Source organism: Ascaphus truei, chromosome 4 (genome assembly GCF_040206685.1).
Source record: "Ascaphus truei isolate aAscTru1 chromosome 4, aAscTru1.hap1, whole genome shotgun sequence".
In the NCBI taxonomy this organism is placed as follows: Eukaryota; Metazoa; Chordata; class Amphibia; order Anura; family Ascaphidae; genus Ascaphus; species Ascaphus truei.
In genome coordinates this window covers 352,807,250-352,833,413 of record NC_134486.1, presented here as the reverse complement: position 1 = coordinate 352,833,413, position 26,164 = coordinate 352,807,250, and the positions used below count along the sequence as shown (strand labels likewise).

The 26,164-nt window shown below is 43.8% G+C and overlaps 1 protein-coding gene across 2 annotated transcripts in view; it reads left to right on the top strand.

Moving 5' to 3' along the window:
* Positions 1 to 26,164, top strand: part of PXDN (peroxidasin) — a 168,174-nt gene that overhangs the window by 103,688 nt on the left and 38,322 nt on the right. For both annotated transcript variants that reach the window (XM_075598266.1, XM_075598267.1), the window contains exons 6-9: positions 96 to 167; positions 1,664 to 1,833; positions 11,520 to 11,637; positions 24,470 to 24,639. In XM_075598266.1, coding sequence (XP_075454381.1) covers positions 96 to 167; positions 1,664 to 1,833; positions 11,520 to 11,637; positions 24,470 to 24,639 — 530 coding nt within the window. The remainder of the gene's footprint in view (positions 1 to 95; positions 168 to 1,663; positions 1,834 to 11,519; positions 11,638 to 24,469; positions 24,640 to 26,164) is intronic.

The window sequence follows — 26,164 nt, the reverse complement described above, 5'->3', positions numbered from 1 at the left end:
TAAGTTATATATCTTATTGTTGCCTAATGTTGTAAATAAATTACTGCAAGTTACATGAACAAATAGTGAGGTTTTTGTTCTCATTTGTTTAACAGATTTCTACACAACAATCGAATAACTCACTTGGTACCTGGCACGTTTAGTCAGTTGGAATCTATGAGAAGACTGTAAGTGTTTCTTTATTTATCAAGTAGATATCTATATTTAAAATGTAAAATATTATGTTCATGCAGTTCTAACATGAAGTTCTTTGTAATGCCAATTGTATAATAACCAAGCACAACTTAGTTCCAAATACCAATAGCACCAATTATTACACTTTTTTTTATTCGGATATGAACTTTGAAATGTAAGTCTAGTAAGAATAACAAATGTATTGCAGAAAAAGGTAATCTTTTATACCCTTTCTTGGTGGTATATTTTGAAGGTTTTGCAAAGGTAATATAATACATATGCCAGAAACATGCAGTGATGCTGGCTATTCTTCCTATGCGAGCAGGGCTAAGGCCAAGCCAGGAAAATCATTGTGTGCATGTTTGTAGTTTGGTGAAGTGGGAAAAGAAAATGCCTTGTGATAGTTGAGGGAAGTTGGCTTTTGATAGATAGTGACAGAAGGAGGGTGGCTAGTCGATATGATGGCCTGTCTCAAGAGAGTTCAAGAAATATGCTCCACACCAATACAAAATATGAAAAGAAGGTCATACAGTTACTGGTGCTCCTGGTCCCAGGGAAGACCTGTAAATCATACAGTATATCCAGTGAATAGCAAACAGATGAACCAGGGCGCTTCGAATTTTTCAACAAATTTGACCTTTGTGTCATAAGTGCACACAACGTTTTGGCCTTTCTCACTTCACTTGAGAAAGGCCAAGAGAGGCCGAAACGTTGTGTGTTCTTGTGGTACAAAAAAGTTCAAATTTGTTGAAAACATCCGAAGTGCCCTGGTTCATCTGTTTGCTTTTCAGTGTTTTAAGAAAGGACAGTTGGGTATCTTGGAAGAGTGGGTAACTTAGTAATAAGAGTTTTGGAAAGATGATGGTAAGTGACTGCAGAATGAAGAACAAAGGGTGACCGCAAAGAGCAGCCAAATGACATGAGGCAAAAGAACAGCTGTGTAAAGGGGATTGGGAGAGTAAGAGCGGTAGCAACATATAGATGAGCTTGAAACTGAAATGAGATTATTATAGAGAAATATTTCTGATTGTGATAGAGATGGGTTATAGCGAAATATGACCCCTGTCGGGCTTTTCAATTATACAGGTACATAACCGCTAGGTTTGGATATCAATAACCAACATTTTGAGACATTCCACAGAACAAAATAGTGCTGATATTGAAAATTTGAATATAATTCCTTTAGTTAATAAAATTTAGAAAAATCACTGCTTATTTTCTCATAATATATGCCATGTTAAAGTGTACTACAATATCACTTTCTGTTTGTTATTTTAGTTTCAACATACAGTACTAATATGCCACATAAACTTGACTTTCAGTAAAACTACAGTACTTTGAGTTGCAGTATTGCACAGAGGTTTAACCCTAAAGTTTTGATGCGTCTGGAAAGCATTTTGTGGTGACCTTGACCAACGACAGTTTGTCTCATTTTAGTAAGGATATTTACACTATTACACGATATACTGTAACATGTCATCTCAAACAGGCGATTGGATTCTAATGCTCTTCACTGCGACTGTGAGATCCTTTGGCTGGCAGATTTGTTGAAGATCTATTCAGAATCTGGTAATGCCCAAGCTGCTGCCACTTGTGAGTATCCACGAAGACTTCAGGGAAGATCATTGTCCACTATCACCCCAAGTGAACTGAATTGTGGTGAGTTTTTCCTGTTTTAAGTAATACATGGAGTACCTGCTATTTTGCATCCTGTACACATATGTAAAATTCTGGAATTGGGGAGATTGCATGCGCGAGCTGTCTGTGTGCCTCCCGTCGCCTGGGTCTTACTGCGCATGCGCGAGGCAATGAGCAATGGCGGCGCCCTGCATCGGGAGCCGCCGGGAGCCTCACAACGCGACCGCGTCCCCGCCAATCGGCCGCACGCGTCCCCGGCAACCAGCCGTACCAGTGAGTACTCGGAGGGGGGGGGGGGTCCGCAAAGGAAGGCAGAACTGGCTATATCCTCCCCCTGTTAAAATCCCCAACTCCGCGCTTGGGACACAATACTTTATAACTATATACAGCAGTTATATAATAAAAATGGCACAACATCATTATATAATAAAAATGCAACAATCAAATGCGATCTTACACTATCAGCTCTATATCAGTTTGTACATTTCATTGAACATCACAATGACGGACTGCACTCTACTCCGAGCCCACTGCTGAGCCTCATAATGGGGTGCCCCAATTTGATCATAGGTTACCCGGTTTGGAGGGTACCTTACTCTTTGGCTCCTGCGGAGCTGTTCTTCAGCAACTCCCACTGGGGAGTAATAAGTATAGTCCTGAGGCTCAGCCTCTTCCCTTGAGGGGAGAAATGTCTCTGAACAGTCTCTGTTCAGCACAAAGCACGGTCTCTGTGGATCCAAAGGCTGGCCTGCTGGGGCCACCTTAGTAGGCATTGGCCTACAGGGCCCTTTACCCATAGCTCCTCCGGGAGATGCCCCTCCATTGGGAGAATCCCTTTGAGAGGGTCCTTCCATGGGATCTTCTAGAGTTTCCAGATTGGTATGATCAGGTACAGTCTCTTGACCAATCTCTGAGGAATCGGACTCACCGTTCAGTGGTGTGGCCAGTATTTCTGCTTCCTCATCTCCCACTTGTGGAATGGGGAGAAGATGATTATTGTGCCGTACCTTCACCCGGCCGTCAGTGTCTTTGATGCGATAGACCGGGAGGCCAGACATTTGAGATTCGATTTCATATACACCGTCTCTCCATCGGTCAGCCAATTTATGTTTTCCCGGGACTCCCAGATTGCGAAGCAACACAGCGTCTCCAGGACGAAGTTCCCGTTCTTTGACCTTATGGTCGTATCGCCTTTTATTGTCAGCATTCAGCTTAGCTGTAGATTTCTCAGCCTGTTGGTAAGCCTGTTGGAAGCTGTCTTTGAGTCTTTGCACGTATTTGAAATGGGTAGCGTTGTGTATCCCATCCGTCGATACGTGAAGGCGTACATCTACTGGCAGTCTCGCCTCTCGTCCGAACATGAGAAAGTAGGGAGAGAATCCAGTTGACTCGTGTTGGGTACAGTTGTACGCGTGAACCAAGGACTCTACATGTCGACTCCATTCAGTCTTCTGAGCACCCTGTAGAGTTCCGAGCATGTCCAGTAAGGTTCAATTAAATCGTTCTGGCAATGCATCTCCCTCGGGATGGTACGGGGTTGTTCGTGATTTAGCAATGTTCAGCATTTTGAGCAGTTCTCGGATCAGCATGCTCTCGAAATCTCGACCTTGGTCTGAGTGAAGGCGGTTTGGAAGACTGTAGTGCACAAAGTACTTCTCCCATAATATTTTTGCCACTGTGATGGCTTTCTGATCTTTCGTGGGGAAGGCCTGGGCATACCGGGTGTAGTGGTCCGTGATGACCAACGCGTTGCATATTCCCCGGCTATCAGGCGCAATGCACAGAAAGTCCATACACACAAGGTCCATTGGGCCCAAACTCTTCAGATGGCCCATGGGTGCGGCTCTAGTAGGCAGGGTCTTGCGTTGTATACACTGAGTACAACGGCGACAGTGGTGTTCTACGGCCTCTCGCATCTTTGGCCAGAAAAAGCGGTCTCGGACCAACTCGAAGGTCTTCTCTACACTGAGATGTCCATGCTCATCATGTAGGGACTTCAACACCATGTATTGCAAGTTCTTAGGGAGGACTAGTTGTCGTCTATCGGGGTGGTTGTGGTATTGCACCACCAGATAGAGTAAGCAGTTATCGATTTCAAATTTGTCCGCTTCCCGCATGAGCGAAGCGACCAAGTCTTTTGGAGCACACTTCAAGAGGGCTGGGTTTCTTTTTTCACCGGCTTGCCTAATAATACTAACTACAGGATCTTGTATTTTGTAGTCTACTAAATCTTTCCACCGTAGCACTTTGTCATGAGTTATGTTCATTCCCTTCGGATCGCAGTAGGCTGCTGGGACGGCCTGCGACTGGTATCCCAAGGAATCCGCAACCCATAATTCGGAAAAGGCTACTTGATCATTGATGATGGCGGCAGTGCTACACATAGCTGGCTGGGTCGGTGGCGATTCCTTGAGCTGACACGATGTGTCCCACGTAAGTCACCGAGGTGTGACAGAAGCGACACTTGTCAAGGGACAATTTCAACCCTTCTTTCCCAAGACGGTCTATCACTTTAAGCAGCCTCTCTTCGTGCTCTTCCAGGGTCCTTCCGAAGACAATGATGTCGTCCAGGTAGACGAGACACTCCCGAGGGTTCATGTCCCCGATAGTCTTCTCCATCAGTCTTTGGAAGCTAGCAGGGGCCCCACATATACCTTGGGGCATACGTGTAAATTGGTAGAATCCCAGGGGGCAGACAGATGCAGTTTTCTCCTGATCCTCTGCATTCATGGGTACCTGATAGTACCCAGATCGTAGATCGTGCACGCTGAACCATTGGCTTCCGTTCAGAGCATTCAGGATCTCTTCAATGCGAGGAAGGTTGTACTGGTCCGGTATCGTACGATTGTTCAGGGTTCGATAGTCGACACACACGGACGTACGTACGTACGGTCGTACGAATCCATTCTTTTTTTCTCACCACCACTATGGGAGAGGCGTAAGGGCTTCGAGACTCTGTCAAAATCCCAGCGGTCTCCATTTCTTGCAAGACGTTCCTCACATCATCCACATCCCTAGGGGCGATGCGACGAGAGCGTTCACGGAACGGAGTGGCCTCACTCAGTCTAATGGCATGTTGAGCGCTGCGACTGCACCCCACATCCATCTCACTCATGGAGAACACAGTCCGTTGTTTATTCACTTGGGTTGTCAGCTGCTCTTTCCACTCAGTGGGCAATGTCGACTCGCTGAAATTGAAGTCCAGATCGACTAACCGCTCACCCGCTGCCGCCGCATTCACCTGGAGCGTTGTTTCCACAGGGCTGACCGGATATATGCAACCCAGACTCTGTCCGGCATCAAGTTCCATTGGGAATAGGGAGATGTTCTGCACATATACGTAGGTTCGTAGAGGGATTTTAGTCGGCCACTCCCTCACTTCGGGTAGTACCCTATACCCTCTCTGAACTTCTTCCTCAGGGGTACTCTCCAGAGAGAAGAGCTGATCATTCTCATCTCGCTCGGGATAACAGCACCAGACGGCCATTCGTTGCACTCCCCCTGGTAATATGGTCATCAGTCCACGTTGACGATTGTAGAGATCCCCGTGACGCTCCAAGGCATATACCCGGTTGCACTCCTCTCGTAGGACGGGATCTAGGAGCGAATTGGCCAGCGACAACTCGTTGGTCTCTTTCAGGTATGCTCTGATTACAGCTTGTACTATATCAGTATTGGTTCCCAAGATGATCGGATACTTGCACTGGTCTTGGGGCTCTGGGCATACCATTGCCGCTACATGCATGGGTGTTTCTTGCCGGTGTTCAGTTGGAGTATTTCCAGTTGAACCCTTACAATCCCATCGATGGGTTAGTCTTCATTACTTAACCCCCTAACCTTCATATGTTCGGCCGACCTCAGGGGGCAGTGTCTAATGTACTGGTCATAGAACTTGCGGTATATAATGGTCACTTGGGAGCCAGTGTCCAGTAGGGCAGATGCATAGATCCCTTCCAGTACAACAGGCACGATGGCTGAGGGGCCTACTTGACTGTATGCTTCCCTTGGTAAGGCGTCATCACTGGGGCCGGAGTCAGAAGGGGCATCTTCGGTTCCAGGAGGGTTTTTTGGGTCAGACGCTGCCATTTGTACGCGGCAGACCATTGACTGGGCTGAATTTCCTCTATCGGGAGGTTTTTCCTCTGGAGGATCCTCCCTCTCCGGACAGTCACTGGAGAAGTGGCCCTTCTTACCGCAGTTATAGCACACAACCTCGTAGCGTTCTGGACGAACCTTGGACGTGGACGGTGGTTTGTCCGAGGGTTTTGGCTTGTACCCCTTGGATGGGGCGGCAGACTCTTCCTTCTTCTCCATAGAGCCCTTTCCCTTTGAGATGGAGAGGCTCTTGGGTTTTGCGGTAGAATGTAACAAAGCATGTGCCTCCTGAATTTTCACCTGGCGCAGCAATCCGGTGAACGTAGGGGGGCTCCCTTCCATTAGTTTGCTGCGGAGCATATTGGCTATGGGGTGAGTGGGGCTTGATCCCCGCAGGTACTGCTTACGAAGCGCCTCATCCATCCCGGAGGCGGGAATCAGCTTACGATTGAGTAGGATTCCCAAGACCAGTTGCAGGTGGTGTATAAAGGCCGACAAGTCCTCCCCCTCCTTCTGATAGAGATTATAGTACTTCGTCCAGATCGCTCCTTCATCTTCTGCTAGTCCGTACGCTTCCAGCAGGAATTCCACCATCTCCAACACTGTCAACTCTGGGTGTTGGTCCCTGTGGATGTTTACAATGGTAGAAGCGGGAGGCCTGAGGCACTCCATGATACGCTGCCTTTTTACTGTGTCAGTGCACGACCATTCCTCTACGACTTTTAACGCATTCTCCCTCCAAGGGTCTATCCCTTCCTCCCCCTGTGTTGTTGGAAGTACTCCCGAGAAGGCTTTGAGTCTCTGGTAGCTTTGTGACTGGGAGGCCATGGTGATGGCTTCTACGAATTGGGGTAGCGTCACCCCCATTACGGAACCTTCATTAGTTACCCTACTGTCTCTGATAGGCCGGGAGTTCATCCCACGGGGGGCGGGTGCTGGTGAAGGGGCCGGACTGTCAGCCCAACTAGTGGCTCCTGTGAGAGCGCTTGGAGTAAAGCAGACTTTGGGTGGGGGACGGTCTACCCGGTTTGGGGTATTTGACACTGGTGCAGTTGGTGGCCAAGTACAGGTGGATGGTTCATCTGGAACCTGAGTAGGGCCCCTTGATGAAAACATTTCCCGTATTACTGTTAATCCGAGTATATAAGGGGGTAGCCTTCTGGTGGGGCCTCGGGGGCTACTAGAGTGTTCGCGGCCGTTTCTTGGCATATGTCCTGCCCCACAGTGAATAGTATGGCGCTCCAATTAAAAGTAGAGTTGAACACTCTACCCCGGTACCATACTTTATCTGGCCCTAGGAGCTTCCTCAGCGAGTCCCGGATGTCATTTTCTGCCACTAACGCTGGAACGTTCCCTACGGCCACGACGTAACTAGGTGGTTCCCGGGAGGAGATGGCCCACGCATGGACCTCTTGACTTGATGGAATTACCATGTTGCTGATCTCTTATGATACTGATTTGAATAGGGCACCCCAGGTCTGATATCTCAGCAGCGCCTCCAAATGTAACGGGTATTCCCTCTATCCCAATCACAGATATAGTGTGTGTGGGTGGAAACCTATGGGTTACCAGGTGTGGTGCATATACCTGTAGGTTCACAAGAGGCCTGAGCCTCCGCTTGTTGGGAACCTGGGGTGAGTCCTTCAGCTCGAACTGGTTCACAGCGCCTCCACCTGTGCAGGGTTCTAGGAATGTAGAAGGTTGCCTACACAGGACCCACATATATAATAAGTACATACACGGAGATGTATATAACCAGTTTATATAATATGCAGGAATAACACACACTTTAATACTACTCCCCCCTAGGGGGTAACTCCACAGTCTATAACGCAGTCAAAGTGTCTTTCACTCCACTAGGAGCGTACCTACCCACCACCTGTGTCCCTATCTAACACTGATACTAATGTGGCCTAATGCAGTGGGTCACAGACCCCTGCACTCACCTCCTTCCCCTAGCTCTCCTGGTCCAGCACTGCTTGTCTCCCGCGCGCGCAAAATTTATCCTTTACTTGCAAGCAGGGAGCTCCTGCAGCCCTATTGGCTCCCTGGCGTCACGTGGTGTCCCCTAAGGCTCATGGGACTCGTAGTCCCTGCTTAGAGCCCTCTCCTGGTAGGCTAGTGTCTCGCGCGCTTGTTCTGCGCATGCGCGAGCTGTCTGTGTGCCTCCCGTCGCCTGGGTCTTACTGCGCATGCGCGAGGCAATAAGCAATGGCAGCACCCTTCATCGGTAGCCGCCGGGAGCCTCGCAACGCGACTGCGTCCCCGCCAACCGGCCGCACGCGTCCCCGGCAACCGGCCGCACCTGAGCAGAGCGCGCTGAGCCCGCACATGCCCCCAACGTCCCAGCGAATGGCCGCAGTGAGTACTCGGGGGGGGGGGGGGGGTCCGCAACTGTACGTACAGTATACATTTATTGAATCCTGACAAGTGTGGGTGTTATCTCCTGATTTCTTAAGCTCTGATCCACTTTTTTCTATGATAAAATATATAGGAATGAGAGCTAAAATTATATTATGTTTAATATGAGGTGATGAGAATATTTAATTGTCCAAATATGTTTGGTCTTGCCCATTGATGACCAGTACTATATGTCAATGGTTAACCTTTCAATAAATTGTCATATCAGGATTTCCATGTACATAATTGGGTTTGTTTTCTATGCCTGTTTCTGACTATACTAGGGCTATGTTGGGGTATAACGGTCCCTTTTCTCCCCTTACTTCCACCTACATTTTGCTAATGGGGCATGTTTAGGCTGGTACCAATATTGTAATTTGATTTTTGATAGTGTACTTATTCATGTACTGTATGTATAATGTATACACGTGTGATATGTGGTGCTGTGCTGGACTCCTCTCATGCCATTTGTCTTGGTAGTAATGCAATATATTGTATGTGCTTCAGGGGCGCGGTGATGAACGATTGTAAAAAAAAATATTTGTCCACACTCTCATGCACGCGTCTTTAAGCCGCTCATTTATACTGGCTGCAGAGTGCTCTAGTCTATTCTTGCCACTCTAAAAATAGCCCTCTGTCTCTCTATAAAGCTGCAGTTAGTAGAGTGCTGCAGTTGGAGCTGTATAAAGGACCTTTTCAGGCCAGAAACGTTGCCCAATTTTATTGTTTAATGGTACAATGAATAAATAACTTTTTTTATATTTTTATACTTCGGAGTGCTGTGGACATGTTAGTTTGTTTCTCTCTCTCTCTCTTTTGCTATATACACGTGTGTGTGTGTGTATCTATCCATCCCACCTGTTTCCCCCCCACCCCCCGCCACAGAAGATCTGGCCACGACATGGGTGTTTACCCGGTGCTGTCGCTCAGCTGCTTGGTTCAGGAGGTCTGAGTGGCTCCGCGGTTGGTGTTTGGGAGCAGCATCAGGGCAGGTTTTCTCCATCTCTCACAGTGCAGCGCCTCGATCCCATTAGAATTTTGCTGAATGCAGGATGGTCCCCACAGGCAATACTCCTTCCCAATAACCACACAGCATAGTTGGTACCATGGCAGGTTTATTGTATAGCAGCATGGCACAGCTCTGTCCCTGGAGCAGACCCCAGGTGCTTGAGGCCCCAAGAGCCCCTCCCAATCTCCTTTACCCTCTTGCAGGGAAAAGGGTATCACTCCATATCATATACAACCAACCTTAATCTGGTGGTGTCAGCTTTTATACCCGGGGGAAAGGGCTTATAACACCGCACCATAACAGGGCAGGTCCAGGTACTGACAGACATCACACCATATACATGTGGCCCAGTCTGTACCCTACCAAGGTATGACACTCCAACTGCCGGTTTAGGCCTGCCCCTGGATAAGGCAAAATAGTACCCATCCAGGCAGACAACTGCATTCTTGACCCTGCGCAGTAGTTTAACCCCAAAACTGCCTGTTCCTATCAGGACTTGGTGTTGAGGCCAGTAGAAGGTTATAGCCAGGGGCACTTGGAGATGTATATGTGGGTGTATGTATATATGTGGGTGTATATATGTAGATATAGATATATATCTATAACAACACAGAAAATGAAATAGCGCCTTATGGTGTAACCTATAATAGAAGCTCTATAATAATCCTAATGGAGTAACAATATGTGCAAGTACACGTGTAAAGGATCTGCCCCTAGGATTGTTGTAATAACAGTGACCTATAGTTAACTGGGTACTAACCTAAATATAAGTAGTGATAGCCCTGCCAATATTAGCGTGTTAATCTAAAATGATCTAAACTGAATAATAAAATAAACAGTACAAATATAAAAGAGTAAAAAACAATAAAAATTAGGAAAAAAATAGAAAAAAAAACAGTCACAGTGACACAGTCCTCTGGAGTCTTTGCAGCCGGGATACAGGAATCACCAATTCCTTGAAAGATACAGTATCTACAGCAACAAAAAAGGAGAACAGGCGCACTCCTAGTGTATTAAAGTATAACAATTTAATAGGACTGGACAGATAAAAAGTGACTCACAAGCGACGCTAGAAGTCAAGCAGTTTTTCGGACAATCTCAAGCTCTTGTCTCAGCAAAGGATTCCACACGGCTGTTGCTGTGCTAACCGGCACTCCCCCGCTGACCGCGACCGGATGTGCATCTTAACCCAGGCTGTGCTGAAAGGCTGTGCAATGCAGTAAGCATAAGCTTATAGGCAGTGTTCGACAAACCTATACATTTGCTCGCCCCGGGCGAGTGGATTTAACCCCCGGGCGAGTAAATATTGGCCCAAGCAGCACACGTTTGGTACTAGGTGGCGAGTAGATTTATTTGTGTGGGGAGTAGATTTTTTGGTGATTTGTCAACCACTGCTTATAGGGGTCCAATTGATTTGAAGCAAAAGGTGGCACTGTGCTCATTTGCATGTAATTTCCCAGAATCCCTTGCTGCAGTGGAAGCACTGTATGCTGGGCGATAACGGTGAAAGGTAGGGTTGCAGACCTAAGACATTTGCAAATGAGCACACGGTAGTATTTCCATTTGGTGTGTGTGTATATTCACACGTGTAATTACTGTCGTTCTCCTACAACTTTTTTGCTACCCAGTCCTGTTAAACATTTATGGAAATCACAATGTGAGTACTTTCCATGTACATTTTAGGATTTTGGCAGTTCCAGCATTTTGACCCCAAAACGGTTTGGTATTCATTCCCCTGTGGCCAGTCTTTGCTGAATTAATTTTCCCTGGTGAAGTGTGGCCACGGTGAAAAGTTATGTGGCTCCGGTACTACTAAATTCTACAAACTATAGGTCGTTTGACCAACATTTGTTGCACTTAAGGTTCACTTTGGTTACATCCCATGCATGTGCATGGGTAGTGCTCATTGTGCAATTATTTGCAAGCCCCTAGCACTGAAGGGGTTGAAGGACATATTTACTAAGTGCTGCGTTGGAATTGACCTAATTTGAATGAGTGGTAACAGGCCATATTTACAGTAGTATGCAGTGCTGGAAGGTATCATGGCTTAGTAAATATGTCCGTATATGTTTTACCACTGATGATGATCAACATCTCTACTGTAAGACTGGTGTACAAAATAAATGCATTCTTTTTCTAAAGATCCTACATGTTTATTAACAGATTTGAAACTAGGTCTAACATTATTTTCATTTTGATTTAGAGAGGCCAAGGATTACATCAGAGCCACAAGATGTGGATGTTACGTTTGGAAACACTGTGTACTTCACTTGCAGAGCTGAGGGCAATCCCAAACCAGAAATCATCTGGCTTCGAAACAAGTATGTTTAAAAATAAATAGTGGAATAGTGTTGTTGGTGCCAATTGATATGCTGAAGTGATGTAGTGCATGCTTGTGTGCAAACAGAAAGGAACTTTTGTAATTAATGATTTGGAGGCATCTACAATGCATTCTACAGCAGTACATCATTTAGTTAACTTCTGATACAAAAAGGGTATACTGTTGGTATAGTGAAGTGTAAAGTTGTACTTGGCAACGGTCCTGCATTTCTTACTTTGTCTGTAGTTGTGTTTTAACAGTATTACCTTTAAATGCGATCTGGATGTTGTATCAAAATACCAACGTGGGGGAAAGAGGAAATGTGAATCAACTCCTAAAGTGCACTCTGCTTTATATTGTTGGGTTATCTGGCCATATTTATTATCTCATTTGCAAACTTTTTTTATATATATTTTATTTTGATTTGGCTTTCTTGTAAAACAAACACTGTTAGCAAAATGTAGTAATCACATGCGCACACAAATTACTGCCATGTAATCCTTTTCCTTGTGACAGTATACAACAAGTAAAAAAACGAGCCTTGTTTTAGAAAACATATTCAGCATTCATTTTTTTTATATTGTTTTTAAATATATCTTTTAATGTAATTTTATGCACACTGAATCATTGAGAAGCATAAGCATTATCCTCCATAGCAGAAAAAGACTGACTTTATAAAAGCTGGGTAGCCTTAGCAGTTCTTCCAGCTGGATTGGCCCTTACATTTCCCTTGCTCTCCTCTGCACAGCATCCTTTCTCGCATGTGCAGCCTAGGAGCTATGTTTCTCTGCCAAGGTCATTATCTGCCTATCACTCCTAAGGCAGAGGGGAGGGAGTCTCTGGAGAGCAGTTGGGAAGGGGAGTGACAGGCAGACTAACATAACTCTGTGGTTGCAGGCTGCACCTGTGAGAGGAGAACAGGAACAAGCATTTAGTGCAGAATACACAATGTGAGACTGACATTATTCAGGGGGAGCAGAGGACATACTGGGAAAAGGTTATATGGGGCAAGATAGGAAAAAGGAGAGCAGTGACACAAGGGGAATTTCAAATGAGGGAAGCTAGGTTCCTACAGACCCCAGGAGAGTATATTGAAGATACTGGGAAGTCCTTTAGCCTTTTAGGGTCTTCTGGTTTGGGATCAGTAAGCAACACCACACAGTAAGTCCTGTAGACACTTAGGGGCCCATGCTATATGCGTTCATAAAAAGAATCGCCAGGCCATTTAAATCTCCTATTTTTTTAGCGTTGCTATCACGGTATTCAGAAAGCCTTGATTAACCGTGATAGAAAAATCCCCAAAACGAGCGAATAGCCATCAACGTGAAAATCGCTTCTCTGAAAAGGACTTACCTGGCGATTTCTTTCAGCTGCAGAGAGAGCCGCCTCCCCCAGCGCAAATCTCGCCCGAAATTCATGTTTTTTTTTTAATATAAATGTTATTACTAGTGTAGATGAGCAGGGTGTCTCCGGAGCAGAACCGCTTTGATTTCAGGTCCGGGGACCCCTTGCTTCCCGAGATACAGGCCCCGATATTTATTTATTGATTTATAAAATATTTTACCAGGAAGTAATACATTGAGAGTTACCACTCGTTTTCAAGTATGTCCTGGGCACAGAGTTAAGACAAATACATGGTTACAAATACAGTTACATAAATGAGCAGGGTATACATTATATACAAGACATTGTATGCACAGTTAAAGAAAATATATATTATGGGTGTATGAAACAGTTACAGACCAGATTAAAATGTGAGACAGCCTTAGATTTGAAAGAACTTAAACTGGTGGTGGATGTAAGAGTCTCTGGTAGGTTGTTCCAGTTTTGGGGTGCACGGTAAGAGAAGGAGGAGCGGCCGGATACTTTGTTGAGCCTTGGGACCATGAACAGTCTTTTGGAGTCTGATCTCAGATTATAAGTGCTGCATGTGGTAGGGGTGAGGAGCTTGTTCAGATAGATGGGTAGCTTGCCCAGAAAGTATTTGAAGGCAAGACCGGAAAGGTGAACTTTGAGCCTAGACTGAAGTGATGACCAATCTAGTTCTTTGAGCATTTTGCAGTGATGTGTGTTATAGTTGCATTGGAGAACAAAACGACAAATTGAATTGTAGAGGGTGTCAAGTTTGCTAAGGTGGGTTTGGGGTGCCGAGCCATATACTATGTATCCATAGTCAATAATTGGCATTAGCATCTGATTTGGGGTGCCGGGATCTCCTATGCATTTTATTCCCACGGACACGTGATGCAGGACATTTTAAATGCATAGGAGATACCGGCACCCACTAACGGGGCCTGTATCTCGGGAAGCAGGGGATCCCCGGACCTAAAAACAACTTGGTTCTGCTCCGGAGACCACCTGCTCATACAATAGTATTAAAATGTATGTTCAAAAGGATGTGATGTCATCCCTTAAAGTAATTTCACATCCTTTTGAACTAATGTAACCTATCACATGATACAAATTGTCTTCAATCCCATTGGCTGCAATGCCATGTGGTTTTAAGGATGTGACGTACAGTACATCCCTTGGAGATTACGTCATCCTTAAAAAAAAAAAAAAACGGGCACATGATGCAGCGTCCAATCGGATTGAAGCTGTACCGTCTGACCTTAAAATGTGACGTCACAAGCCCTACATAAGGCCTGCACATCTTATTTTACCTCAAGAAGCCGATACGATAACATCCTGTTATGGATTTACCATGGGGTTTTGGATTGACAAATGAAGACCGAAGATTAAAGAAAAGAAGAAAATAATGACAGATGAAGAAAGAAGATGGTGATAGAAGATAAAAGAAGATTTTTTTTTTTGTACCTGATGCTGGTCTTCAAGGTGGATGGCGTTGGATTGCGAGTGATGATGTCATGGTACGAGAGATTGCAGATACAACGGGATTCGGAGGGTGAAGACTTCTAAAGGTAAGAGAAATATTGAATGTATGTAAATGTCTTTTTTACAGGTTTTTTTTAATTGTATTTATTTTTATGTTTGTGATTGCCCATTGACTGCTAATGTATTCATCTGTGCCCCTTTAGGGAACAGATAAATACAGTGAAAGCCAATGCATTTGTTGGCAAATGCTTGTTTTGAATTGATTTGTAATTTTTTTTATTTGTTTTTATTGTTTGGATTTTGGATGGCATGTTTTGAGTACATTTTAATATTGGATAATGTTTTAAATTAATTGTTTTATTGGCTACTGGTTTAAATTCATTAATTGTATTGTTGGCTAGTGTATAAAATTAATTGTTTGGTTGGTTAGTGCTTTTATTTATTAAATTGGTCTGCTAGTGCTTTTATTTATTAAATTGGTTGGCTAGTGCTTTCATTTATTTGGTTGGCTAGTGCTTTGATTTATTTAATTGGTTGGCTAGCAGTTTTATTTATTTAAATGTGGTGCTTGTGTATATCTTTTATTATTGTGTATTTTTTGTCGTCTTACTTTTTTTTAGGGGTGACCATTGACTGCTACAGTGGCTTATCATGCCCAAATTATATGGGTATGTTTTACCACTATGCTAATCAATGGATACAGGGTGGGTATAGTGGTCCCGGGGAGGGTGGTTAGGCCTCCCAGGTGGGTAGCCGGAGAAGGGGGTTAACTCCTTAATGACTATAACAGTTCTTAACCGCTTAGGTGATTAAGGGGTTAGGGGCAATTAGATTGTATTTTTTCTTGTATTCTTTCTGGCAACGGAGGACGTGGACCTGGATTATGCTGATGAGGATGCCCGTCATGATGGCAGGGGTTAGTATAAAGGTTTAATGTTTTATTTTATTATGGTCAAATTAGCTTTTATCCATATCTGGATATTAGTTTTTTTGACCATTACTGTACTGTATGTGTTGGGGGGGGGAGGGGAGGTGTATTTATTTCAATGTATTGCAAAAAAACAATTTGCTACAGGATTGGTACCGCAGGCCTGAGGGCCCCAGACACCCGTGGGGACCACCCGAGGACCCCCGAACAACCGCAGTCTCTGGTATTAATCATGTGGAGGTAGAGGAGGTGGGTATTCGTGTTTATTATGGGTAGCGGAGGTGGGTGAACTGGATATTTGGCCCTTGGTGGGTAGCAGGAAGGGTTAACCCCTTCATTTCCTTAATGGTTAGCCGCTAAGGTAATGAACTTGCCTGTAAATCATTTTTTATTGCATGGGAGTCATGCCGGGGGTCTCCGGTGCTGATATTAATGGATACAAGCTCTATAGACCCCAGAATCAATCCCATGCAGGAAAATGCATTTTTTTTCTAACTCGTGTCTCGCCGCCTCTTAGCAGTTTATCACCAGCCTCACGGTGTGTGGATTTTGGGAGAAACTCATGATTCTAGAGCCGCGGTAGAGGTCTCGATAACCTAATCGCGGCTACTAGAATTGCACGAGTTTCAGAACCTTATCGCCGCTCAACCAGGCGATTTTTTATTTATTTTTTAATGACGGATGACATTTTTGGAGATTCATGTCTTTATCGCCCACTTATCAAGGCTTACAGAATAACAGTACGCATTTTGGCCGAGAAGTGCTCGATAAGTGGCTTATCGACGCTTGTAGCATAGGCCCCTTAGGACTGTTCTATAGAGTGTGGGGCCGTGCGCGTGCCTGTGCGAACGTGCATGCACATGCCGCACGCTTTTTTGTGTGTGTGTGTGTGTGTGTGTGTGTGTGTGTGTGTGTGTGTGTGTGTGTGTGTGTGTGTGTGTGTGTGTGTGTGTGTGTGTGTTTTGTAATTTATTATTTATTTAAAAAAAAACACTTTGGTAAAAATAAAATATTTATTAACATTGTACAGACACACACGTACATACACACACATACACACATATACATACATACACATGCATACATACACACACACACACATACATACATTTCAGCGCCGGTAGCAGCGCGAAAAGATTATTTTTCCCGTCTTCCCCACTGTCGACCGGATGCACGCTCACTGCCGTGCGCGCGCGGCCCTTGTATAGAAGGGCTAACTAAATGTTGGTCAGACTGAGCAGAAATGGCAGCCACGTATCCTATTCCAGCATTCTACTGGAGATATCTCTCTAGTGTTGCATGATAAAAAAGAAAGATGTCTTACATATGAAAAGGCAAGGATCATATAAAATGAGTGTTTCAAACTAGATCATCAGTCGCCTTTAACTCCTTTACTGCTGGAAAGTTTGGATTGCAGGTAATCAGACATTGTGGCTCTAGGCAGGGTAAGTTAATCACTGCTACAGTAGGTTGTGATGAATGTGTTTAAGCCCTGGACAATAATGTTTATTTCTTCCATGTGACTGGCAGCACACACGTGATGGATAAAGATTGTCTTTTCCCCTCGGTTCGACACAGACTTTTGATTAGGCAGCGCAGGAAAGCGGTCTGTATAGGCTGCACAGTCGCATCAGGTGACATTTGCAAACCCGCAATGGATGCGACGGTGCAGCCAGTCACATGGAAGAAATGAACATTATCACATTATCATAACTCCACAATCTATACAGAAAAAAAGAAACCGGCGCCTCACACACACTCAAAGAAACAGTGATTGTTCTGACCATATGGTATGAACCAGTCCTGTAGTGTCTAGAAATCATCTGAAGGTTCTTGATGGTTGTCTCACCACATGGAAAAACAAAAACAAAAAACAATCATACTGTATTACTGTATACACTGGCGACACACTTTATTCGAGCTCGGCTAGTCCCACGAATTCGGGTATACCCGGGTGTATTGAAGTTTGTGACTGTTTTCTGCCCGAGTGCATTGAGTTATTTTCCGGCAGGGATTGAAGCATTTTATTCCCGCTGGCTGCAATACTGCACAGTATATATATATAAACTGCATTACAATTCATGAATTTATGCCATCTGGTAGACACGCGAAGCATTGCAGCCTATTAAATCCTAATCATTATCATTTAACAGATCAGCCGCCCGTCAGCCAGGCATGAACCCAGGTTGGGAAGGCAAATGCAACGGGGCTTGTCAGAGGTGAGGAGCGGCGCATTCCAGGTATCTGCCAGGTACATACCGGGTATTTGCTCGAATAAAGTGTGTCGGTGCAGTAGGATACTAAAAGCTATAAACTAAAAGACAAAACATTCAGCACAATTATATTAAGACCACCATACTAACATTAAACACCTGCAAATGGCCTACTATAAAAACTGGTTTAATAAAAAGTAACATACACATATAGGTAACAAAGACTGCTGTCCGGATGGGCAAAATTGAAGCCCTACTCACAAGATGTCAATGTGATATAGACACAGCAGCTGATGTCTCTACAAATGGTATCCGCTTTTGGGGTTGGAAGGCCCACCGGTTAGGGACCGTTCCCCGACTGTGCGGCTTACTGCTGAGATGAAATTAACCACTGTTGTTTCACCTTCGCGTGTCGTCCCGCGTGCAGGCCTTGCACTCCTGCGAGTACGTATGGAGTGGTGGTAGCTCAATGCTACGTGCCACCAGCAGTGTCTGTGCTGCGCGCGCAATAGCGGAAAAGTTGACCCATAAACCAGACTCCAAATGAGTCCCGATCTCCAGAATGGCAAACAGAAGTCTCTAGTTACCCACAACCCTCCACAATCTATGGCATACACTTTTCCGCGCTCTGTGCTTTATATTGTGCAGTCTGAAGATTCAGATCTATACGCCAAGTGTGAATCCAAACAGGATTTATATGAAGATGCTGACGGGGAGGACTAATCTCTATTTCTCTACTTAAGATGTTTAAGCTTATTAAACAAATGTGAGTTGTAATTGAGAATAAGGGTGTAAAGGAGCAACTCAAGAAATAGAATATTATGTTTGAGTTAATGGAAGTGAGAGATTTTGCTGTTCACAATGTAGTTGAGGAGATGATTCATGTCACAGAGCTTTAGATATATGTATCCATTTCAATCCCAGGATGCAAAATATGGAGAACCATTCACAAAATGGATCATCCAATTGTTGGGCTCTCTAAGAAAACCACCCTTCTAATAGAGGATACAGCAGCATTCAGGGATCAAATGGAGGAACAAATCAATGCTTCTCCAAGATTAGTTTTGTCTAGCAGCAGGGCAGCATGCCAACCAGGGGTGTCTTCAGCATGCATTTCAAGAGCTTTGAAGATCTGACTTTTAAATAAGTAAGAAAACGTAATGAACCGCTGATGGTAGAGTTTTTTTTTTTTGTTCGTGAATTTTCTTTTCAAGCTTTTAGCTATAGCAGTTGCATCTTATGTCACTGCCAGGAGAGCATTGTGGCTCAAGCCATGGATGGCATACCCTTCAAAACCTTTTTATGTTTAATGCCATGTAAGGGGTCCTATATATTGTGGAGAAAATTTGGAACAAGTCTTCTCATAGATAATCTAACATGAAAAATAACTACATTCTTGATAGAAAGCTAGATGGGGGCATGTTGTCAACAGAAGAGCCATCGGTCTTAAAGAAACCAGGGTTTTTCATCCCTTCAAATCAAATAGGGATTTTCAAAAAAGTTAAATCTACAATCAGATCCTTTAAAGATCAAAAGTGTAAATCTAATACCCAACCACAGTCCTTATGACAGTATGGCTTCAGAGGGGCCAAACTTGGAAGCAGTGGAAGGAAGACTTAAGATTGCTTGCTCAGTGGACACAAACAACTACAGAGATGTGTAAATTCAACAATCGCATGAGGATACGCATTGAAATTCCTTCAAATGTCCTGAACACATTTGTGTTGACCCCTCGAGCCTTAACCAAGTCATAAAGTATTTTTAAAGCCAATGAGTTATTGCTAATGAAGGAAGAGTATATAAATAGATATATATTTGTGCCGAAACTAATACAAAAATACAGGCTGGTTATATGTATAACACATCTAAACAAATTCATCACATGGAAACAGTCGAGACCATAATAACACTTTATCAAGCAGATTTTATGCTTTTTAAAGACTTAAAAGATGCATATCTCCATATACCAATTCATCCAGCCTACCAAAGATTCCTCACATCATTTACAGAGCATTCAACACCTGTGCTTGTTTATCATGCAAGTGAACAAAGTATCTTTGCTCACAGAGAAAGTTCAGAAATAATCAACTGAAGCAAAATATGTAAGAATGAAAAATATGGTTTACATTAGTCATTTCATGTCCATTTTAGGCAATATATCAGCCTCCATTCAGGCAGTGCCATGGGCCCACCTCCACATGCAAGCCCTTTTTCAGAATGTCTTTTCTTCCTGAGATAGACTAATCGAGTCTCTGGACTTATCTCTTAAGTGGTTGGAGAACAAGAAATACTTTTCCAAGAGTGGTATTCTGTCCAGACTATAATGATGGATTCAAGTAAGTTGGGGTATGGTGCACAAGTAGGAACCCCTTCAGCTTGGGGTCTTTTTTTTTTTTTTTAAAACGGAACTTTACCAGCATCTGGACGTGTGAGCTGTATTCAAGGGAATTATTTCATTTTGTAGAAGTTCTGAACGGAAAATTCCCCAGTGTTAAATCAGTATCTTATTTCAACCATTATGGAGGAACAAAAAGTCTTTGCGTGTTAAAGGAGGTCAAGAGCATCTTGGACTGAGCAGAGGCAAATTTGCAGTACGCATTCAGGGAAAACTCTGTATCCCAGCCATCTTACAATTCTTCAGGGAGAGAGGAGTCTTCATACTGTACTTAGGTTTTTCAGCTGATGGTCCAGAAATTGTATACCCCTCAAGATGAAAGGTAAAGGGCAAAGGTAAACCATCAAGATTTACAAGAGAACCTGGAAGATGTATAATAACTGGTGCTGTGACTATTCAAGAACATTCGGATGCAGACCCAGTGTACAAATTATTGGACTTTTTACAAACAAAGTTTGATAAAGGTTTAAAACCACCTTCCCTTAAAATGAAAATTACAGCGATTAGTCTTTTTTTGAGCAGAACTTTTTGCAATGTATCCTTTGGTGAAGAGGTTATTTACAGCCATAAAGAACATTGGACCACAGCAAGTCTTAATGTCTTCCTTGAGATTATGTAAGGAACCATATGAGCCCCTCACAAGATTTTCAGGTACGATTCTGACCATTAAGATTGTATTGTGAGTAGAATTAAGTTGGGCTAGAAGAGTGGGAGAAATACAAGCTCTCTTGGCTAAGAGTCCTTTTAGAACATTATTTTTTATTAGTATAATATAGTCAATATAACAATACATCAATTCAGCCTGAATTACTTGGATCAGAATATAGTGCCCCCATCACTGTATAAATCTGTCTATTAAGAAATAAGAGCTTCATTCTCTACATATAGTAAGATGCTTGTCACCATGCTATTAAAGCTCACACACCTGGAGAAAATTGGATAGATTCTTTTGTTTTCCACTCCGGATAAAGAAGAGACATGGCAGCCTCTAAACCTTGTGATGGCTTAACAAAGCAAAGTCGCTCCTCTGCACGTCAGGCCATTACAGCATTTTTGACAGACAAGGCTCAGGCTTCCACTTAAGATCTATGCTTCGCAGCTACTTGACTAGTGATCATACTTTTGTTAAACAGTACAAGCTTAACATTCTAGCCTCGGCATTGTAGTTTTAGCCAAAAGGTTCTGCAGGCAGTACAGTAATTTAACTCGATGTTATTGCTGTCATATATCCCACAAATGTGTGCTGCTAGGGCCATGTGGTGATGGTACTGTATGTTCTCTTAAAGATGTTGCTTGGGAAGAAACACTAAGATGGGTATGTTGGGGAAGGACCTTTGTATTTGGGGCAGACCAATCAAAATCCTCTTTCCTACAAAGGGGAAAGGACGCTTACCTTGCTCGTGTGTGTTGCCCAATGGCATAATTAAGACACAAATTATTATAAGAAAAATGTATCTTTCTTGGATGTCTAAACTACATCCGAATTTCAGACACAGTATCATTTTATAAGACTTGCAACAGAGGATGGGGGCTATCAGGATGAAGAAATGGAAGTGACACGAGAGAGGGAAAGGTGAATTTTCAAGGAAAGGAAGGTTGGGGTAAAGGAAAAGGCGAAGAGTATTAAGTTGGTGGGGGAATGATAAGGGGAGTAACAATGAAGTGGAGTCATGATAAAATGATAGAGAGAAGGTGTAGGTGAAGTTGCGGTAGGTGAATTGGGGACAGGCTGAGGCTAGTGGAGGTAAGGAGAAATTGAGGAGGTGGAAGCATTAACTCCCACCTGTGCCAGAAGATAAAGGTTCTTGAGAAATGAAAAGGTTAAAGGGGTAAATAGGTAGTGTAAGGAGTACAGTGTTAGGAAGCGAGTGGCCTGCTTTTGTGGGGACCCCTGCCGAGTACATAAGAGTTCCATTGGAAGATTTGGGAGCTTAGGTCTGTTGTGGTGGCACTGTGGTTTGTGAATGTAGGCCACATTGGTCCTATGAGGTACATGGACTATATGTGGCGGGGGTGAGCTACAAGATGAACATCCACCCTGGCAGGCAATAACCGTCCGTACCCCCATATTGGGGGACCCTTTGTGCCAAAAATAGGTGTCCATGCTATGCATTCTGCTTATTCCTCATCATGAACAGACATTTTGGCATTACAAGATTTAATGTTCTTCTGATGGGTATTAGAGGTGGAAGAGGACAGAAAAGTAGCAAAAACAGGAGGGACAAAAGTAGAAAAGGAGCTTATTCATGCCTGGGTGGATTGTTATTCCATAATGGTATTTAAGGGAGATTATATTGGGATATGTGATTCCTGAACTGGTGTGGGTGATCCAAGTTTACAGTCACAGAAATAAGCAACTATTTGCTGCTCAATGAAGCCACTGTGGAGCTGACAGCTGCTCAGCTCTGCAACTACCATTAATATCAAAGTGACAGCCATTGATTTCACTCTCATGCAGGAAGTTCTCCACATAGTCACCGACCAAAAGCTGTTGGCTTTCTCGGTAAACGTCAGAGGGTTTTTTATGTTCTATTACATATCGTCTTCTTATCCTGTAGCTCTTGTACATTCTGTTAAATTATCCTCTGTAATTGTAGACAATGATGTTTCTTTTAACAAGCTTTGCTTTCTTGTCCACCAATATGAATTTACTTCTTACTAATAACTCTTGAAAGTTTGCCTGCATAAAGCAATGCATGAGGTTGAGCACAAAAATTAGGTGCTACCTGCTGAAAAGCTTTGAGTGATTTGGGATTTTCAGATTTATAGAAGAATTTATGGAATTGCTATGGCAATGCCCAGAAACAATGGTACAATACTTGTTAAGTGAGTAAAATTGCAGTACCACTGTTAAATGTCCAGAAATACTGTCCCAACTTGGGGAATTTCCTGAAAACTTCAATTTGGATATTTAGAACTCTTGAGAGACACCTCTGTGCTGCTTGTCTTCCTAAGGGATAAAAAGAACACAAAGGAACATTGCGCAGTAGTCTAAACTTTTGGTGCTTTGTCTGCAAAGTATTGACAGACTGCCTACTTACAAGATGACTCAATGTCGCATGCAGTGCATACAATCTGTTTTTGACCCGCGACTTCTTTACAGGATACACGAACCCCTCGTAGTTTTCAGCAGCCTTCTGTATGCTTGATCAGGTGTGTTCACGCACCATACAGCCCACAGTTATACCAGAAAATAGAAAATGGAAAAGGTGGTGCAGTACTGCACAACATTTAATAAAATTCTTAAAATATGACTAGTTTACACTTAGTGTTTCTTATCTCTCCAAACGATAACAAAAGTGCCGTCTGCAGCGTGTAAACAAAACCCCTCTTTCGGCAGTGCCGGGTAAGCGTCCCTCCTCTCTCCTTCTTGCTGCCGCAAGCTAACTGACGCTTTCCTTGATGACGTCACTGCTTCATCCGGGTTAGTCCACACTCGCTGACGGTACGAATAGGCTCCTCCCTACGTGTTTTGTGACCGGACTGTCACTTCCTCAGGGGATTTGGAGCCTAATCCACCTACTATACTATTTATATCCTCTTTTTAAAGTGCCCAATAACCTGTTGCTGACTTGAACAAAATAGTGCCAAATCGCACAGAGTCACGACTGGAAAAACCTATACCATAAAGAACATGAGACTGCAAACATACAGACTTTGATCAAGCATACAGAAGGCTGCTGGAAAATCACGAGGGGTTCGTGTATCCTGTAAAGAAGTTGCGGGTCAAAGAACAGATTGTATCCACTGCATGCGACATTGAGTCATCTTGTAAGTAGGCAGTCTGTCACTACTTCGCAGACAAAGCACCAAAAGTTTAGACTACTGCGCAATGTTCCTTTGTCTTCTCTTTATACCTTAGGAAGACAATCAGCACAGATGAGTCTCTCGAGTTCTAAATATCCAAATTGAAGTTTTCAGGAAATTCCCCAAGTTGGGACAGTATTTCTGGACATTTAACAGTGGTACCCCAATCTTACTCACTTAACAAGTATTGTATCATTGTTTCTGGACATTGCCCTAGCAATTCCATTAGTGCGCCGGGGATTGCATCCTTTTTCATTTGATATCTAATATAACAAGTGTGTTGAGATCATTTATGTGTGGGATCCCCTGGGCAGCCTTGTCCATTTTGATCTCCTTCTAAAAAGGGTTTCATTTTGTATGTATTATTTTTTCACCGTGGGTATATCTATTTAATATCCACTTATCGTGCATTAGGCACGTCACAACCTTAAAGGTTAGAATATTTAGGTTTAGCGCTCACTGTATGTTTATAGTTAGAATTTTTCTTTTAGAAGAATTGATTTAATATTAAAGTCCTGAGGGGTTAACTTAAATGCTTTAGTGAGCATTCCCTGCTGGCCTGAAAGAACAGCAGATGCATGTCTTCCCCCCTGACCCCATATTCCTTGGCATGCCATGAAATTCAAAGGGTTAACTGAATGTTTTATTTACACAGAAATGAGCTGAGTATGAAAGATGATTCACGACTAAATCTCCTAGAAGATGGCACATTGATGATTCAGAATACACAAGAGGCTGACCAGGGTATTTACCAATGTATGGCCAAAAATGTAGCTGGAGAAGTAAAAACTCATGAAGTAACCCTAAGATATTATGGGACACCAGGTAAATAGTGATACCCAAAACTTTAAGTATTGTATGATTTGTTATGTTTTCTAAGCAACACACTATGCACTATATAAATGTGTTGTATAGATGTATATTTAAAATGAGATTAAGAAAATATATCTGAACTCTTGGACCTTGCTTCTGCATTTATGTTGACTGTCCAATTGTTATGCACTACAGGTAAATGTATAGCTAATTGTATGTACAGATACAGCATTATGGTTGATAGCGCTGCCACCCCTAAATCCGCTGCGGTACCGTTTTTTTATTTCATCTGTGCTCGCGGAGTGCCAGTAAGGAGTCTTAATGGCCCAGTGGGATTAACACAGCGGAGGTCCCTGCATCTGAATGTGTGTCAATCCTACCGGGTTGCACCTGTCTGTAAGAGACACACAGTAAGTGTGAGACTGACTCAGTCACTCTACCTGCGTGCATCTAACAGGCGATCGCGCGCTTCTATTTTATTTTAATAACACAGTATTGATGCAGGGTCTCTGAAGCTGAATCGCATTAATTTCAGCCTTGGGGACCCCCTGCTTCCCGAGTTACAGCCCCCATTATGGGGTGCCGGTATCCCCGCCATGATTTAAATTCTCATGCGTCACGGCCCACATGACCGGGACATTTAAGCAATGCAGGGAGATACAGGTATGGGGCCTGTATAGGGTTGCCAGATGGCTTGTCCAAAAATACTGGACACAATGGTAAAAGTTGTGACCCCCCCAATACACATTATATATAAAAAAAAAACATGCTCCCGAATACATATAAGATATACCCTCACCTCCCCCCACATTGTACCTTACCTTATCTCCTGCAGGACACAGACAGCTCTTGCCCGCCGTAGTGTGGGCTCCGCCCCCGCTGTCCTCTGGTTGGCTGTCCTCTCCTCCAATCAGGGACAGCAAACCAGACCTCCTTGCTCTGCTCGGCCACCGTTCCGGCACTCCCTCCCACTGCCTCCTTCCCCGCCTCTCAGCACCAGCCCTCGCGCTTGCCAATGCCGCTGCCGCCCTCGCACTTGCCGTAACAATGGTAATACCGGACACATATGTGTCCGGTATTACCTCCAATTTTATACCGGACAGGCATCGGAATTACTGGCCTGTCCGGGTGAAAACCGGACACCTGGCAACCCTAGGCCTATAACTCGGGAAGCAGGAGGTACTGAAATTAATGTGGTTCAGCTCCGGACACCCCCAGCTGCAATACTGTTATCAAAATAAAATAAAAGTTGCTAAGGCAATGAAGGGGTTAAGCCAAAGTACCTGGTTTATTGGGGGTAGAGGGGTTGGATGAAGGGGGCAATTACCCAAGGGTGGGTGGTTAGGCCTACCAGGAAGGTTGCGTGAGGGGTTAACCACTTCATTACCTTAGAGGTAGTAACTGCTATGCTAATTAAAGGGTTAACCCCTCCCACTACCCACCCAAGAGGCCTAACAGCCCACCTGGGACAACTACCCTCTACCCCCCAATAAACATTAAAATACAAACGCCAATACACCCATTGATTGCCAGTATG